The sequence below is a fragment of the Phoenix dactylifera genome, chromosome 18 (assembly GCF_051530095.1).
Source record: "Phoenix dactylifera cultivar Ajwa chromosome 18, Ajwa_hap1_PhDact_Kaust_v1.1, whole genome shotgun sequence".
NCBI lineage: Eukaryota > Viridiplantae > Streptophyta > Magnoliopsida > Arecales > Arecaceae > Phoenix > Phoenix dactylifera.
The window spans coordinates 13,354,572-13,372,481 of NC_143207.1; the positions used below are offsets into that span (position 1 = coordinate 13,354,572).

At 40.4% G+C, this 17,910-nt stretch overlaps 1 protein-coding gene and 1 non-coding gene across 4 annotated transcripts; one reads left to right on the forward strand and one right to left on the reverse strand.

Moving 5' to 3' along the window:
* Positions 1–1,636: 1,636 nt before the first annotated feature.
* LOC103716694 (organelle RRM domain-containing protein 1, chloroplastic-like) lies at positions 1,637–12,912 on the reverse strand. Of its 3 annotated transcripts, none has more exons than XM_017845090.5 (6): positions 12,570–12,912; positions 9,849–10,115; positions 9,665–9,762; positions 9,525–9,590; positions 2,292–2,360; positions 1,637–2,220 (listed from the first exon to the last, which is right to left on the reverse strand). In XM_017845090.5, exons 2-6 carry the CDS (start codon positions 9,890–9,892, stop codon positions 2,012–2,014), a joined length of 486 nt encoding a protein of 161 aa, XP_017700579.1. In that variant the 5' UTR covers positions 9,893–10,115; positions 12,570–12,912; the 3' UTR covers positions 1,637–2,011. The 3 variants fall into 3 exon arrangements, with proteins under 3 accessions (XP_017700579.1, XP_088570377.1, XP_017700580.1); XM_088714251.2 differs by having other exon boundaries at positions 12,526–12,912; XM_017845091.5 differs by having other exon boundaries at positions 1,865–2,220; positions 2,292–2,321.
* TRNAR-UCU (transfer RNA arginine (anticodon UCU)) lies at positions 10,650–10,721 on the forward strand. Its single transcript has one exon. It is a non-coding gene; the product is annotated as a tRNA-Arg (tRNA).
* Positions 12,913–17,910: the final 4,998 nt, after the last annotated feature.

Sequence of the window (17,910 nt, forward strand, 5' to 3'; positions counted from 1 at the left end):
GCATCACAGCATGCAATGTACTCCAATAGCATTATACAAAAGGAAATGCATGATTATTTCTTACTACTCTAAGAGATCGCTCCATCACCAAGTAGTAAAGCATTTTCTGATGTGGACTTATGTTCATCAAATCGCCTGCCAGTCTGCATCATTGTAGACACAGAGCTGCAAGTCTATTTCTAAATAAAATAGAGCATAATCAGTAATCCCATGCAAATATCTAAGGATTCCCTTAACCACATGCCAATCAAACAGCCCTGTATCACTCTGGAAGCAGCTAACAAAACTATTGCAATGCTGATATCTAATAGAGTACATAATGTACATAGACATCCAATCGCGTTTCAGATACACTCAAGAATCCTTTTGGCACTTGAAGGGCAGAGCCTAAGATGTGACGAATGACCCTTATGGATAAGAGCTTCAATGGTTTTGGAATTCTACGTTTCAGATATAATCAATAATCCTTTTGGCGTGAGCATACTAAGGCAAACTAAGAAAAATCTTTTAGTAAGACCATGTGTCGACTTAATCCCAACTATAATTTGCCTTCCTTTGTCCTTCGTATCAAAGTTTGAGGACAGCTTCCCTTGAGTGGGACAGTTATCTCCTTATCTTTTCCCATCAACAAGATATCGTCCTCAAGAACAATATTATAAATGCTTTATTGGACCGTTTTACATACACAATGGTCTTTTTCATCCATTAGAGACCCATAATCGTAATAGCCTCATGAAATCTGAAGTACCGCATTCTCTGGATTACTGCCTCAAGGAATCGATAGACTTTTTGTACGAGGATCAATGCGAACGTATGTTAAGCTCTACATTGGCTATGTATTAAGTAAATTTTGGATACTTATAGAGCCAAAGAATACAAATAACATCTTCTAGCCAGTCTTTTTGGATTGAGATCCTGGATTGTTACACTTTGAAGTCTACTTACTCTGTGTCCTTGATCCATACAGATCATCCATCTAGTTCTCTGTTAAAAAAAGCCGTCCTAATATATATTAGTAAAGTTCAAGGTCCAGATGGGCCAATATGGCTAAATAGAAGTGAATAAAGAAAACTTACCACTGAGAATGTATTTTCCTAGTCTACACCCTCTACACGAGTACAGTTTTTCACTGCAAATTGGGTTTTATGCTTTCCAATGCTTCCATTATCTTTTAGTTGACCTTTAGAACAAGCAAAAAGATTCCTAGGCTCCAGGCTTGGTTCCTTATCATGGACTTTATCTCATCCTTCATTATAGGTGTCCATTCTTTCAGAGCAAGTGATGTGATGACCTCATGATAGGATTCAGGTCATTTAATTCAAGCACTTGAAACAAGCTGAATACAAAACTTGATTGGTTTCATCTCATTATATTGTTATTAAGCTTACCAAATAATTTATTTATAAAAAAAAACAAGCTTGGTATTAAATTTCAGGCTCAACTTAATTTCAAGCCTCGCTTGGTCAACCCAAGCTAAATCAAGCTAGATTACCCTCCTATTCCTAGTGTAGTATAATATAAAAAGATATGCATATTACCCAATTTTCAAGGTGTAAGAAATTCCTAAGATAATATAGGGATATGTACAAATGAATAAACTACAACACAAGATTTATCAAGACATTCTTCCCAGCAATTTCTTATCCAAATTCAACAGACCTTTTTTTCTAAACCAAAAGTAAATGTTATCTGCCATTGACGGATGCCAGACAAAGCACAGTACAAAACGGGCTGCTGATAGGTGGCTAAAAAGTGAGGATTGTAGTGTAAGAGTCATATTTACAACAACTGCAGAGTGGATCAATACAAAGGGGAACAAGCACTCCCCATCTCCATTGTGGAGGCAACTCACAAAATTACATATTTCGGACCAGGAAACTAAACATTCACCCATGCCTTTCTTTGATCTCTCGCTGTCAAGCCGTATGAGTATCATTTAATATGACAAAGCTGATGTGCCTGGTGGCCCTGCTGTATTTTGGTGGGTTGGCTTTGGCAACATCGAAGACTATCATCCAGACGTTGATGGGTTGCAAACATCAAAACTCGATGGATCATAGTCTTCGAGACATGCTTGGGTATAACTGTAGCAGGGGATTGGATTGCTAAAAACCTTCCTATTCATATCTTTCAGAACAGCACTTGCAGCTTCCTCTGGAGTGTATCCTATGAAGGCATAGACTTTGGACCTTTTTGATATCTTGTCTATTATAATTTCAACTGTTGCAAGGCAATTACAGCATCAACAATGTTGTGCCAGTTTGCTGATGAACAAAAGATTAGTGCTTTACCTTCAATAAGCTCACCAAAGCCTTCAAATGCTGCATGCAAGGTTTTGTCAGAAGAATAGAACTGAAGTCCTGTAATGAACAATTCGGTACAGATAAGGCAACTATCTGACAGCATATAAATGAGACAGGACTAGTGTCTAACGCACAGATGAAAAGAAAGAAATGATGTGGAATACTGAGTTCTTTCCCATTTGAAATGAAAAGAAATGACAACACGATTTCTGAGATGAATCATGGTACCATTATAAACAATCAATCAGGCTCAACACAAGCAGCAATACAGATGGCTGAAACTTGTTTGTTGCTTTTAACATAGGTTGAGCCCAACTATTAAGTGCACGATAGATAATGTCCTTTCTATAATGAAATGAATGTAATATTAGATTGACTTGGCTACACTCAAGTGGATCTCCTTTCAGATATGATCGGATTTAGATTGGATGATGGGGTCCCACATCAATAATCTAAGCTATTGGATATGATCTACGATATCTAAACTGATTATCCACAAAAAATGATGTAATTTTGAGACACCAAGCCCATGCAAAAAGTTGTCAAAAAAAAAAAATGTATTGCTTCGTGCTACTTAAACTGTCCAATTTTTTGCCCACTTAATGCAAAGGGTAGAGATTTCCAAATCACTTAATTTTTAGTATGTAAGCAGTTTAGAGATAGTATATCCCATCCAACAGCTCGAATCATCAATGTTGGATATCCATCGTCCAATTTAGACCTGACTGGATCTTAGTGGAGATCCACTCGAGTGTAGCCAAATCAATCTCCTGTGATATTTGATTATCTAGTTATCAAGGCACAACCAATGAACCAGAACCTTCTTTTGGCTACACTGTTGAATTATGGTCGCAGAAGATATGAGCAAAGGCTAATCCAAATAGTCAATGAGCTTCTCCTTGGTCTGAAGGCTCGTAGAAAAGCACATGCAATACTAGATATGCACTCAAATAAGTATTAATATGTATATTATTTTCTGAATTTTAATGATTTACTTTTAAAATAAATTATAGATAATATTTATTTCCATTATTCGGCTCAAATATATTTAAAAAATAACTCATTTAGAATATGCATTAGATGTGGATCACTAAGTATCTTATCAAACCTGAACCAACCAAGACTGACATAAGAGTAATGCACCATATCTTCAACAGCTCCTTGAACTAATAATTAATTTTTTGCTTTTACTAATAAATTTTATATAGTTAATCATCAACTAGTGTTGCTTTTACTAATAAATTTTTGCAACAGCCACTACCATTTGTCACTGCCAGTCGTTGTGCTAATAGGTTGGTGGTGGTCTTCGCTGCCCTCCCAAAGAATAAATAAACCCTGAAAGGAGGGTTTAAGCAGGCTTGGCCTAGGCAACCCAGCCAAATTAAGAACCTAGGCAGCCGCCTAGGCACATAAGCAGCCGCTTTTAGCAACATTGCTTCTTCATAGGATATGTGCACACTACATCACATATCATGAAACTCAATCTCATCTACCATCGGCTCATGCACCATAAAATAGCCCCTTGCATGCAAATTGGAAAAGGTTTTAACATTTTAATTGTGCATTAGATGTGCTTCATTTCTTCCAAGTTTCAATCGGTCAGAAAAAGATACAAGGAAGGCTAGAACTTGATGTCCATTAGCAAGCCTATTCCCAACAACCTTAAAGCTTTTGTAAATCATAAGTAACATCTTTTTATGATGCTTTAAAAGTATTGAGAGCCATCTTGTAAGTATCAAACCTTAATGTGGAGGCTCAGCAACTCCTGATTGCCGTGCCATGTGTATATTTCTGTTGGTTCCAGGTGCAGCTCAAGCCAACCAAAGGGCTCTATCAGACCTTTCCTTTTCAAACTCAAAGTTTATGTTCTATTTCAGATTTTGTTAGGTTTCATTTTTGATAATAGATTGATATGTAGGCATCCATTAGAGAGTTATTAGACATGCATTTCAAATGGTATTGGGAACAGATGGGGTCTGACTTTTAAGAGTTCTAACAGGAAACAAAATAGGGAAGCAACTTTTAGCTGGCGGAACTAAAGGCTGCTAGTTTCCTATTTTGGGAGTTGTAAAATGGAAGAAAGGAGTCCAGAAAGCCATGTGATAGGAAATTTAGTCACTGTTTTGTTGCAGATTTGTTTCTAATATAGAGAGTCCTAACTAGGGTACGAAAGCTAGTCAATGATAACTATTTAATAGTCATTCCAGTCAGCTATTAGGTTTAGATTTACTTCCACATTGAAGAGTCCTATCTGTAGTAGGTTAGGTAGCCAATTAAAGTAAAGAAGAAGACTATTGTGAGTGGAGATTGGAGCAGAGATACCATAAGTTACTCTGGAAAAAATTATAGGCCACATGCCATCTGTTCTCTTCTTTCTCTTCCCTCTTTCACTATTCTTCTTATTCTACTACTTATTATTAATATTCTACACTACCCTGATTACTTCTACCTATGATATTCCTCTTCTAAAATCTATTATTGCTGTTAGCCGGAAGAGTATCATTATGTTCTAGTAGATCTGGCAAACAAATTGTGATACCTGAGCCCAAGCTCAAGCCCAGCTTGGATTCAGGCCCACCTGTAAAGCGGTGCCCCACTGCGCCGCATCCCCTCTCTCACCTTGTAAGGAAAACAGGGCAAGATCCCAAAGGATCTCAGTAAGCTGATTAGATTACCTAATCGTTGACATCTGCAAGATAAGTAACATTTACACTTTATAACGTTTAATTAAAATTAATTGTGCAAGTTATTATTATGATTCCAAATTCAATTGCATATAAAATCCTATAATGATATGAAATTGATTTATAATTGCATTTATCTTAATTAACTGTATGATTTGAAGCATCGTAATGGGATCAAGCATGTAAATTTATATTGGGTTAATTATGCTCTTGGTCCTCCAAGTTTAGGTCGGATTTTAAATAAGTCCCTAAACTTAAAAAAACTCAAATTTGGTCCCTATTTTTTCTCAACTGTTTTAACGTAGTCCTTCCTCCAGATTCTAGCCACTCCCTGTTGGCATTAACCAGTGATTACGCAGCTGATTATGTGGCAGAAACCACTTAGATAGGTGATGACATAGTATAACATATGAATTTTTTTTATTTTAATGGCGTGGCATACGGGTGATGATGTGGCATATGGATGATGGCATGATATATGGGTAATGATATGGCATATGGGTGATGGGTGTCATATAAGTGATGATGTGGCACATGCTGTGAAATGTTTTGCCCAAAAGTGTCCAGTCACCGAGTGCCATGTGATCACTCATATATCACGTCATCACCCATGTACCGTAAATTATGTTTTTGATCCTCGAAGTATCACAAATATTTTCACATGGTCCTTATAGCTTAAGAATCCTTAATTAGATCTCTTGATTTTCAAGTTTGATTTAATGTAGCCTACCCAGCCTAGTGGCAGGGTAGGTGATGATTCTGAAGCAGGGCGACTCGCTGGACGCATTTAAAAAACCAAAGATGGCGGTAGTGTTCGGAACGGGAAGGCTGGGGCCAGACCTGGAGATGGTCCCAAAGCAGATCGAGTTCGGGGATTTGAAGACCACTATCGTGGTCGTGGCCACGATGGTGATAGCAGAGAAGTATGCAGGCTCGACATTCTTAGTTTCTTCGTCGCCAAGCTCATTGCTATGTTTCTCCTTAAAGAAGGATGGGTCGGCGATAATGGACTATGCAGCTAAGGATCTCAGGCATTTGCTCCGGCTGGAGTAGAATAGGAAAGCCAAGAGAACAAATGAATTAAAAATATAAATTGTTTTCTTTTTTTTAATCCACTTTTGTTTTCCGTTCTTCATGGGTTCGGATCGAACTCTCTCCCTTTGTATTTTAGGAAAAAAACTGGATCAGGGAATGGAATGGAAGGTTAGATGAATAACGTGTGATGGAGCATTATATACGAGTCATCGTGGCGTAGATTTTTTTGCCTTGTGTATATTTATGTCTGTTCTAGTGGAAGGTAGGAGGAAAAGGAGGATGGGATTAACGATATATTTGAAGATGGAGTAGAATCAGCAATGTAATAATGTATTATTAATGTGATTTTTCTTTTTTAATATATATATATATATTACCCCCTCATGTTAGTTTTAACTATCCTCTTTATATTAGTTTTACATTAAATCATACTTGAAAATCATGTTAGTTTTTCAAGTATTAGAACCATGTCAAAACATTTGTCAAACTTAGAGGACCAAAAACATAATTTATGGTACATGGGTGATGATGTGGCATATGGGTGATGGGGTGGCACTCAGTAATTGGATACCTTTTTGGGTAGAAAATTCTACAGCACATGCCACATCATCACTCATATGTCAGGTCATCACCTGTGTGCCACATCATCGCCCATATACCACATCATCAAAATAAAAATTTTCATCTATTATGCCATATCATCACCAATCGGCCATATAATTACCTATCTAAGCGGTTTTGTAACGCATAATTGGCCATGTAATCATCGGTTAATGCCAACAGAGACTTCCAGTGAGAGAAAGTGGCCAGTAACCGGATGAAGGACCACATTAAAATCAATTGAGAAAAAATAGAGACCAAATTTAAGCTTTTTGAAGTCCTTATTAGAACCCCACCTAAACTTGAAGGACCAAAAGCATAATTAACCCAATTATATTTGTTGCATGTTCCATTATAAAATTCAAAGTGGTATTGCAACAGAAAAGAAGGCTTGATTCATTTATATGTGTGCGCGTATCACCTGACTATCAGCCTGACTACGAGATGAGTCCAAACTTGATTATATTGTGACCCCACCACGGGATAATCGTGGTGATACCCTAAAACAATGGTATAAGTGTGGCGACCCTGCTATGGGGGAAATCATAGTGATAACCTGCCACAGGAATATAAATGTGGCGACCCCACCACGGGGGCAATCGTGATGATACTTGAATCGCAGGGGTATGAATACAACCGTAGTCAGGGCTATAGAGCTAAAATGGATTGAAACTTGTCACCCGAGTACAAGCATATGAATGTAAGTGTAGTTGATTATGAGTTTTGGATACTCTACCTTACTCTAATTACATGTATCGATTTATTATGTGGACATTACTGAAAAAATAAAATGAATTGTTTCAGTATGCGGATATTATTGAAAGTAATTGTTATAAACTTTACTTGTACAGATGTATCATGTTTTGTATAATTTAATTGAGCTAACTTACTTGATATGGCTTGATCCAATTCTATAAAATGGATTTGTTACTTACCGAGTTGTGAACCTCATAATCTTCACTTTTATTTTTCCGATCTAGGGACCAAAGACTAGGCCATTACTAGCTTTTGGGGAAAGTATATAGAGGCAAGGCCATCTTCATAGTTAGTAGATCTAGTTTTAATCAATTTGTGTATATAAAGTGTTGTTTGTTGATTATGTATAAATAACTTAAATACTTGAAGTTTTGAGTTGTAAAATTTAGAAGAATCCCATTTATGACTTATGGTGGTGTGTATGAATATATATCGTAATTTGTATAACAATTTAGTTGTTCTGAATAATCAGATGCATGCGTATGAATTATATAAATCCAGATTATGTTGAATTCATTGACAAGTGGAATGCCTTGCCTGTTTAGAGGGCCAGCTCCTGTGAGTATGCATCGGTTGTCATGCCCTCGAGTTATGATTCTAGAGTCGGGGGCATGACAGATTTGTTAAATTTGCTGCAGAGATTGTCTAGCAAGCTGTTGATGTTTAGTTCTCCCAAACCACAGATCCAAAAATATTCTTAAGAATCCTAAATATATAACTATACTTAGTAAAAGGAAAATTATCTATGTTCATCATTTTGTACAACATAACAAGAGAAGAGCAAGAGAAAGAATGCTATATAATTTTGCTTTTCATACTTAATCTTAGTGATTGTTGCTCCATCTGAATCGAATTTAATTGGTACGATAGTGATTTAGGCAAAAGCAAGTGATGTTAACCTTAGTTAAATCAAAAAAAAGTGTAGATTTTGTAAAAGTATGAGGGCTAATAGAACACTAAAATAATGCATACCGACAGCTATCATTATGCCTTGGCTACATGCAGCTTGATTCCATGTCTATTGTGTTTACACAATCTAATATGACCCTTCTATGCAACATAGAGTACAAAGGTCAATGCAATGGTGCAACATGTGTCCCCAATATAATCGATGGTAACAAGTTCAATAACTTGTTATCATTAAGTTAGGCTTGTGAATGCAACTTGGAGAAAGTGAAGATATGCCTAAATATTTCTTCCAAATGCATTTGGACCAATTTTGGTTATAGAACATCTAAAGATGAAGGAACAAGCAATACAACTTCCACATTTTTATCGTGTTTTTGAAAGGACAAAATACTTTCAATCATATAGGTAATGAGTTGTAATTGCTATGTGGATAGCCATTCATAAGGTCTACATTTTAATAAACTATCAATTTTTATATTATGATCAAAAATTGCAATTTTTTTTTGTTTTCTCTAAAGTTTGTATTATAATTTTCAAAAACCTTTTACCAATTGACTTTCCTACAACTTTGAAAACTTATGCTCCTTTTTTGAATACAAGAATTACAAACTATTGATTAATTATATCATCTCAGCTACTATGCATCATTCTGCAAAATATTGTTCTACCATTACAACTCAATATCATTCCGACACAATTTTGCTTCTTTCGTCACCAAGCTATTTTGGTATCGATCTGTCAAATCCAAAGCAGGGTTCCTCTTACATAAAACAATGAAACTGCACTTATGTCCACATATTTTGTTACTTTTATAGTAATTATTTTCTTAAATTACTTCATAGTTTCTTAATTGTTTTGCACAAATTAACATGAAGCTTTTCAAAAGGGTACTGAAGACCGTTAATGCTTCAGGAATTCCCAGAAAGAAGTTATAACACCACTCCCAAGGACTTAACCAGAGACAATTGTAGAGTATCATGCCTTGGTGAGCAGCAAGCTACACCTTTTAATCAATAAAACTCAGATATGATACCATGCAAGTCTCATAGGCATTTAATGGGTCATTCATGAATTAACATTCTAAAATAAAGACTGCATATAGCTGAACATATAGTACAAAATGGGCGGCAAAATGCATTAAAGTATTAGAATAAACATCAAAAAATAAAAGGAAAGAACAATTACTAGAACTGGAGATGTAAATAAGACATGGTCCAACTGTGAATTCATGACTAACCTTTGTAACCTTTGTTACATGATCCAAAATTCATATTAGGCTGCACAGATAAAACCCCTGGAACATCTGCAATGCAATTACATTCCCTTAGACTGCACAAAAGGAGAGGCATATAAATGCATTCTTGTGCATATACTTACCAGCTAGTACCCGGGCACATGGCTCATTAATTTGGCAACAAAATCCAAAATCCTTCGCCCTAGATATATCATATATGCATACTTGTGCATCCTTCTCACTGCAATAATTCACTAATGAATCTTCAAAAGAAAGCCAAGAGATGGGAGGTAAAAGGCAGAAATGACAAAGGAGAGCATTACATACTTCCCCAAAACCTTGGTTAAGGTGTGAGTATAATAGTCCATCATCTGCACCTTTGTTACATACCTCAACCCCAGGCTTCTCCATTTGAACTAGCCAGTACTCATTATTTTGTACACTTTAGAGAAAATCTATAAGCACAGCCATCAGATCTGAGTTGGTCAGCTTATGAGATGTTTGAATAGCTGAAGTCCTCCTTTCCAGCTATTTCATCCCCATCAGGCTTCGCAGATAATACCCCTGGTACTCCTCCAACAAAAGCGAGCAAAACTGATCAAATAACAACAATGATTAGCTATTTCTCCATTAGGATAGATATACTTAGGATAGATATACTACTAAAGCAAAAAGCCGATTAATTCTCCAGGTAAAAAAACATTAGACATTCCATCTTCTGAAACCAACACTTTTGATGTTACTTGACGTACAATAATTTCTATATGTCTATTATGGATCTGTACCCCCTGGGATCGATAAACCTTTTGGATCTTATTAACCAAAGAGATACGACTTTGGGCTATGGTTAGCTCAGCTCCAATCAAGAATCCCCAGGGAATTCCAAGAATTCTTTGTATACGTTCGTTCCTCCAAATTAGGGACTATTGTCCCTAAAATAGCGAATTTTTTTTCATCTTACTATTTAATAACTCATAATCATATCTTGTTAAAGAAATATTTGCTACTTGACAATTTTAAACAGACTTTCCAAGTACTTAAATACTGTTTAATAGATGAAAATAGGAGAATTTATAATCCCGATCCCTGCGGTAACATAATTTTGAATCCATTCCATAGGAACGAAACGCGTCCATTGTCTAATGGATAGGACAGAGGTCTTCTAAACCTTTGGTATAGGTTCAAATCCTATTGGACGCAATTTATTTCCATCTATTTTTTTAAATGACTATACCAAGAAACCTTTTTTGAATGATTTAAATCAGAAATATTTCTCAATGAGTATTCTTGTACTAAGAATAAGAGGGAGAAGTTGATGTTTGTTCCTGAAGTAAAAACAGTTCGATCTGTTCCTGAATAGCTTCTGACATAAGTTCTACTTGTAATAAGAATTAGAAGTTTCGGGTAATTACTTTTTATTTTTTCCTCCAGATCTATTTTTTTATCCTACCTCTATTCATGATTAGTAATCACAAACCTTCTATCAACAGGATAAAAAAGTGAATTTTTCCCTCCGAAGAATTAGAATTAGGGAAAATAAAAAAAAATTCTCTGGCCTTCTTACGTATTAATATAGACAATAAAAAAAAATATCGAAATCAAAATAAAAAGAAATAAATATAAAATAGAGAATAGAAGTTATTTCTATATCTATCGATAACCCCCATTTTTTTATTTTACTATGAATCCCCGTTTGTTGGATGGATCGAATTAGTTAGAGTCGCAAACTCCTAATAAAATCTTTTATTTTCATAATAAACTCCTTATTAGATTAGAAAGATAGAAAGAAATAAGGATGGGAGAAGAATATTAAAATATATTAATAAAGCGAATTATCATACATATTCGTGTAGAAAGATGAATAGGTACACTTATTTTATTTAGTTCCACATTCCTTGCACTTATTAATTACTTATTAACTACTTATAAATATTAATTTCTAAATATTAATAAATAATTATAATAATATATATATATAATAAATAATATAATATAAATATAAATATAATTATTAAATAATATATTTATAAATAATATTATAAATATAATACAGTTTATGATATATACTTAGGATAGATATACTTATCATATCATAAGATATCTTTCTCTTTCTAATCGACTTGCATGTGTTAAGCATATAGCTAGCGTTCCTTCTGAGCCAGGATGGCTCTTTCTCGTTTATAGTAAAGTCCACTCTTAGAGAAAACTCCATCTGGATGTAATGCTAATTCAGAAAGATCTAGCTCTTACAGAATTGATAAAAAAGGGAGTATTGATTATCGAACCGATTCGTTTATCTATAAAAAGGGATGGAAAATTTATTATATATCAAACCCTAGGTATTTCATTGATCGATAAAATTAAGTACCAAACTAAGAGAAAATGCATAAAAAAAAGATATGATGATAAGAAGAATTTTTAGTAACTTAAAGTTATTGTTTGACAGTTTCAAAATTCTAATGGGCCTGAATTAATGTACCAAATTGTGAGTAGTATCTGAAGCATCCTAAAGTATGAGAAAATCGTACATCGTCATTACAAACTATGAGAAAATGTGGTAGTTTGTTATTTAACGTACTCGGCCATTGGATTCTGCATCCTAAAATTACTGGTGCTCCAGGAAATTGGCATGGCGAATTGGCAGGTTTTGATCCATACTATACTAATAGATGATCTAATCAAGCAGAGATGTCAAGCCTGAGTCTCTAAGCATTCAAGGTGTATTGAACAACCAAATAAGACAGAGAAAGCTTCAACATTTTTCAAGGAACTGTAGCTTCAAAATTTTATCACTTGGGGACTAATGTAAGTGAAGCAAACTAAGAACTCGGATTATTTTTTTTCTTTCTGGGCAATTGAGCCTTGAAGGTCGATGGAAAAGAGGACAAGCCTACTCTAAGCATAATGCCCTCTTATCTCTAGCCAAAAGACAAACAGATTTCAGTAATAATAAAAAAAACAAAAATTAGGAAAACAATGAAAGAAACGGTAATGCAATCCTTGCCTTCCTAAAACCCTAGCTAGGCTTCCAACATAGCAGTCGCTAACCTCTGATTTCGAGGACGCAAGGGTTCTCCGTCACGACCACCCACCGAGTACAGAGACAGGCGGAGGGAGGAGAAGGCAATAACGTCGCGGCTGTCGACGGCAGCGACGGCGAGGATGAGGCACGGACGGAGACGGCCCTGCGAGCGTCGTTTGGGCTGGTAGCCTTGGCTGTGGAGAGAAGGGGGTTCGCCGGGCGGGGGGCGAGAGAAGGTCCGGCTGTCGGGAGGAGGACGTGGAGGTCCTTGCCGGCGACCACGGCAACCCGCCGACCAGAGCCGCAGCGCGGCAGCGCCCTCTTTTTGCCTCACTAAAGAGAAACAGGACAACACCGGCACAGTAACACACTATAATTTTAATTTAAAATTATTTTATCATGTACAATAAGAAATGAAAAGAATTTGAAATCATGCAGGGCTGTGATTTTTTTTTTTTTGTTTTTTTTTAACAACAGCGGCAAACTTGCGACGGATATAAGTGCAGCTCATAAAGTTAAAAAACATAAGATAATACAAAAAAAAACGGAACCAAGACATAATTGTGATGCCCAATCCCTCTTCATTCTATATGGTTAGAAAAAGTAGCCTTAGCCACCAAGGTGGTAGCCTAGTGGTACTGGGCAGCAATTCTAACCACAAGGTCTCAAGTTCGAATCGCTGCGGCGACGATTAAATTATAGACCGGAGCTCACTACTTTGGCCACTGCTTGAACTTGTGGTGTAGGACCGCTCTTGAACCGCTAGTAGCCGGGGTGGTGCCGGGTGTGACGTACTCACACGTGGGACTCGAGCCAGAGCTCAGAGGAGTAGCTGAGCCGGGCCCACGGATGGAGAGGGTATGAGTAAAACCGGTCGGGGTGCCCAACACACGGCCATTTCTGCCTGCATCGAACATTCTTCTGGCAGGGCGGGAGCCTAGTAGGGGCTGCTACGTGGGGGTGGGCTTGTCCCTTCCTCCCCCCTACCCCTTTTTATTAGCAAAAAAAAAAAAAAAAAGTAGCCTTACTCATCACAATATTAGATAACTTTTAATAATTTAAAAATCTTCCTCTTCTCCATGCCAAAATGCTCATAAAAACTCAACTAAAAAACTATTTATCTACAATATTATTAATGAAAGAGATATATTTCATATTATAGTGCCAAAATTTCAGATCATAATACCCTTAGTATTAGTGATTTTTTTATCTTTCTTAATAACCTTTATCATATGAGAGATTTAATTTGTTAGCCTCTTGAAAAAAACTTAATTGAACACCTCAACTTCCTCAATTTATAAGGCAACTGAACACCTGAACTTCTTTTATTGAGATTTAAATTCATAGGAATCCTAAACCAAAAAAAGCAAACAGAGAAATCATACATTTTCCTTTCTCCTTCACAATCGCATCCTAGGGAAAAAATAAAAAGAAATAAAAAACGCTCTCTCTCTATCTCCCTCTCACCTCTCTCTCCCACTGCCAAATTAGACACACCAAAAAGAAAAAAACTTTATATATCCCTTTCTCACTAACCATCTTTCTATCTCTCCTCCCTTTCTAACTAGATCCATGAAAAATAATAAAAGTATATGCCCCGGTCGACTACTCTGACCCCATCCCAACCAGGGGCGGCCCAATACATCTGGGGGCCCAAGGCGAATTCAGTAAATGGGGCCTCTTTTTTTAAAATAATAATTTTTTTTAATAAATATAAAATACTTGAAAAAATGTTATGGAAATAAATTGCTGTCAAGTACACTATTTCAACAAAGATGCATGAATCTAATAAAGGTCGACAAAAAGCCTCTTCAGTTTAATATAATTCTTGAATGAAAATATTAAAAAAAAATACTTAAAAAAAAAAAGGGCCATGGAACTGTTCTTGGCAATACTGTTTACCATGTGAAGCGAGAGCAGAATAGGAAAAAGGCCATCCCATGGCGCTTCACGGTCAAAAAATTTGTCCAAGAGAAAGTAGGGTCATTATGAGAAATTCACTCCATCTAATTAATAAAAGTCCCATCCCACCATCTTCCCTTCAAGTGAGTACCCAAGCAGCCCCTGCAACATCACGGAACAGCAGCCATTCAACCCCCCCTCCCTCCTTCTCTTTCTCTACCCTCCTTTTCTTTTGCTAAAGACCATCTCCCCCTTCAAGTGAGCACCGAAGCTGCAACTGCAACATCACGGCACAGCAGCCATTCAACCCCCTCCCTCCTTTTCTCTCTCTACCACCCAAGAGGGGAGAAGAAACCGAGAGGAGAAAATTAAAAGAATCTCCACCCTCCAAGAAGTCCATCTCCAATCCCCCTATCTTTCTTCCTGATGGCCCAGCTGGATCAGGAGTAATGTGAGGGAAGGAAAACGAAGACCAAAACCAAAAAAGAGAAGGGATGAAAGATAAGAGTGGCTTCAGGTGTGTATGAAGCCAACCAAATCCCTCCTCTCTCTCTCTCTCTCTCTCCACCCAAAACAAAACTACTGTCCCCAACTTCCCCGATTGCCCTCTGCAGGCCAGGAAACCCTCCACCTCCCTTCCATCAAGGGGGAAGACTCGTAGCTAGCTTCTGCTCCCGGAGGCCTTCCATTGGCCCGGGGCCTTAGGCGACCGCCTCAGTCGCCTAGGGCTCGGGCCGGCCCTGATCCCAACTAGACCTACTTAAAAAATAACAATCAAGGTTAATATAATAAAATATAGTTTTAAAAAAATATAAAGGAAGATGTTGCTGGTGGTCCAAACCGAGAACGATTGGCACAGCGGTGTGAACGGGGTTCCCTTGGAGTTGGGTTGATTGCGCTCCACCTTCCACCGGGAAACCTGCAGGCAAGCCTCGCACCACCACCGGGGTAGTGGGGGCCCTCCGACGATCAAGTCAGAGAGATTGAAGGAGAAGGAGAGATAGTGGTAACGGATAAGAGAATACTCTGGAAAACCTTTGCTCACCCTTCCCCTTCCCCCCCAGCCTCATATATATCAGGCTGGGGGGTTTTTCCGGGGATTCGTCATCGTGTGGCACGATGGGGCTGCCACTAACATGGCCGTTACAGGGCGTCGTGGGGCAGCGCTGGGTACGGCCCTGGCAGGGCATAGTGGAGCTCCGCTTTGTACGGCTGTTACAGGGGATCGTGGGGCAGCGCCGGATACGGCCGTTGCAGGGAGTAGTGGAGCAGGGGGCCGCGGCGTGCCTCAGAGGAACAGTCTGTTGTTGTCGAGAGATTGCCGACTCGGGGTCGGATGACTGGATCAGGGGGCAGCCGACTCGGGGTCGGGCTGCGGAGCCGAAGATATCCGACTCGGGGTCGGATTGCTGGATCAAGGGGCAGCCGACTCGGGGTCGGGCTGCGGAGCCGAAGATATCCGACTCGGGGTCGGATTGCTGGATCAAGGGACTGCCGTAGTCTTCCTGGGCGCGCGTGTCGGTCACGTGGGGCATGGTGGCTAAATTCCCCCGTAACAGTAGCCCCCCACTTCCGAGCCTGGAACCAGGAGGGGAACGGGTGAAGGGAATGATGCTTCGAGATTGCCGCCATCCCTCGGAAAGGCGCGCGCGCTTCGAGCTCCCCGCCTCCTTTATGGCGTATAGCGGTTGTCGCTGATCTGGCAGTCTGCAGATTTCGGCGGACATCCTTCCTTAATGGCGTCGATTCGCCTTTGGGGCGCGAGCGATCCTTCGGCAGCCAGGCGTCCTCTGGCGTCACCGAGGCGTCACCCGCCTTTCCGCCTATTTAACCGGGGGCCCTCCCCCGTCCGCTTTTCTCTTCGCAGGCATCTTCGAGTTTCTCCCTTGCGCTGCTGTCGTTGCCGTCGGACTGTTTGCTCGCTCCTCCTTTGACGCTCTCGGAGCCGTTCTTCCTTCCCTTCCGGTGAGTTGCCCCATTCTTCAATTTAGGGCTCTCCATACTTTCTCCTTCCGTATTAGTGTACTTCAGTCGTTCCGGTCCTTTCCCCCTTCTTGGCCCCGTCCTGACCGTAGATCCACTGGCCATTAGGTATGGACGAAGTAAGAGCGGACCGCATTCAGTCGGATCTGGTCCCCGAAGACCTAGATAGGTTCGTGGCCCGGTACCACCTTCTCGAAGCCTGCAACGTTACGCTCCCGGGGCCTGAGGAGAGGATGTCCCATCCTCCTCCAGGGAAGGTCGCCATCAACGAGGACATCCTTCGGGCCGGGTTCCGCTTTCCTCCCTCGGACTTAGTTGTGCAGGTGCTTCGGGGTTTAAGAGTGGCGCCGACGCAACTGGTGCCGAACTCATGGCGCGCCCTGACGGCCTTCCAGGTTCTCTGCCGCATGCACGAGGTTCCCGCCACTCTGAATGTCTTTTGGGAATGCTACGGCCTGAACGGCCACCCCCAGGACAGAGGGTGGTGGTGCTTTGCGGCGCGGCGAGGGTGCGGCCTCGTCAAGGAGGCTCCTTCCTCCATCCACGGCTGGAAGGAGCGTTTCTTTTTCATTGACGTAGATCCCTCTTGGGGAATCAGGGCAACCTGGGAGACGCCGATGAAGTCCCCGATCGGCCTATCGAGGTTGTCGAGGGAGGAATCCGATGGCGTCGCCGTCTTGAAGGGGTTGGTTGCCGAGGGCCGGCTCCCCCCGGTGTCTTGCCTTATTTCTGAGGACACCTTGGTGAACGTCGGCCTGAGCTCGGTCCCCGCTGACCGTGAGCCCGCCACCACTTCTTTTTTAGCTTTTTTCTCCTCTTTCGTTTCTTCTTTCCATCAGCTTCTCAGTCTCCGACCATCTCGTCCTTTTTGCAGAAATCGACGACGTCATGCGGTCGGACAAGGCGATGGCTGTTGGTAGGACGTCCCTACTGGAAGCGGTCCGGAGGAAGAAACGGACTCCTCCGAGCGGGGTCCCATCGGCGAAGAAGTCCCGCCAGCAGGCGACTCCGACGCCGACAGACGGGTCCGGACCCACCGATCAGGGGGACGCCGCGGGCTCGGACCGACAGTTGGCGCTGTATCAGCCCTCCGGTGATGAGACTACCGTTATTTCGGAGGTGTCATCCGAGCGCGCCCGAGACGGCCGGGTTGGACGCGATCGGTCCCCAACCCGGCCTTCGACTCGGTCGGCTTCGGATGACACGAGAAGGAGGGGCGCGCCGAGGCCCCGGCCGAGCGGGACCCTGTCGATTCCTGGAGCGGCCCCCGCCCCGAGCACGGTCAGCATGACTCTTCCCCAAGCGATGGGTAAGGGTAAGGCTGTAGAACCACCGTCCGGCTCCGGGGCGAAGTCGGGGTCGGCCTTCACTTTCGCCGGCGCCCGAAACCTCATCGAGACGGTGCTGCTGGAGAAGGACCGTAGGCAGGTCCGGCAGATGAGGATCCCTGACGTCGGGGCTGCCAGCTGCGTCTGTCTTATG

Bases quoted from the DNA above. Each gene is read 5' to 3' on its own strand.
- LOC103716694 (XM_017845090.5), bottom strand. From the start codon at position 9,892: ATGATGGACTATTATACTCACACCTTAACCAAGGTTTTGGGGAA. The intron at 2,361-9,524 runs GTTAGTCATGAA...TGTTCATTACAG, and splicing joins ATGTAACAAAGGTTACAAAG to GACTTCAGTTCTATTCTTCT. The intron at 2,221-2,291 runs GTAAAGCACTAA...GCCTTGCAACAG, and splicing joins CTTTGGTGAGCTTATTGAAG to TTGAAATTATAATAGACAAG.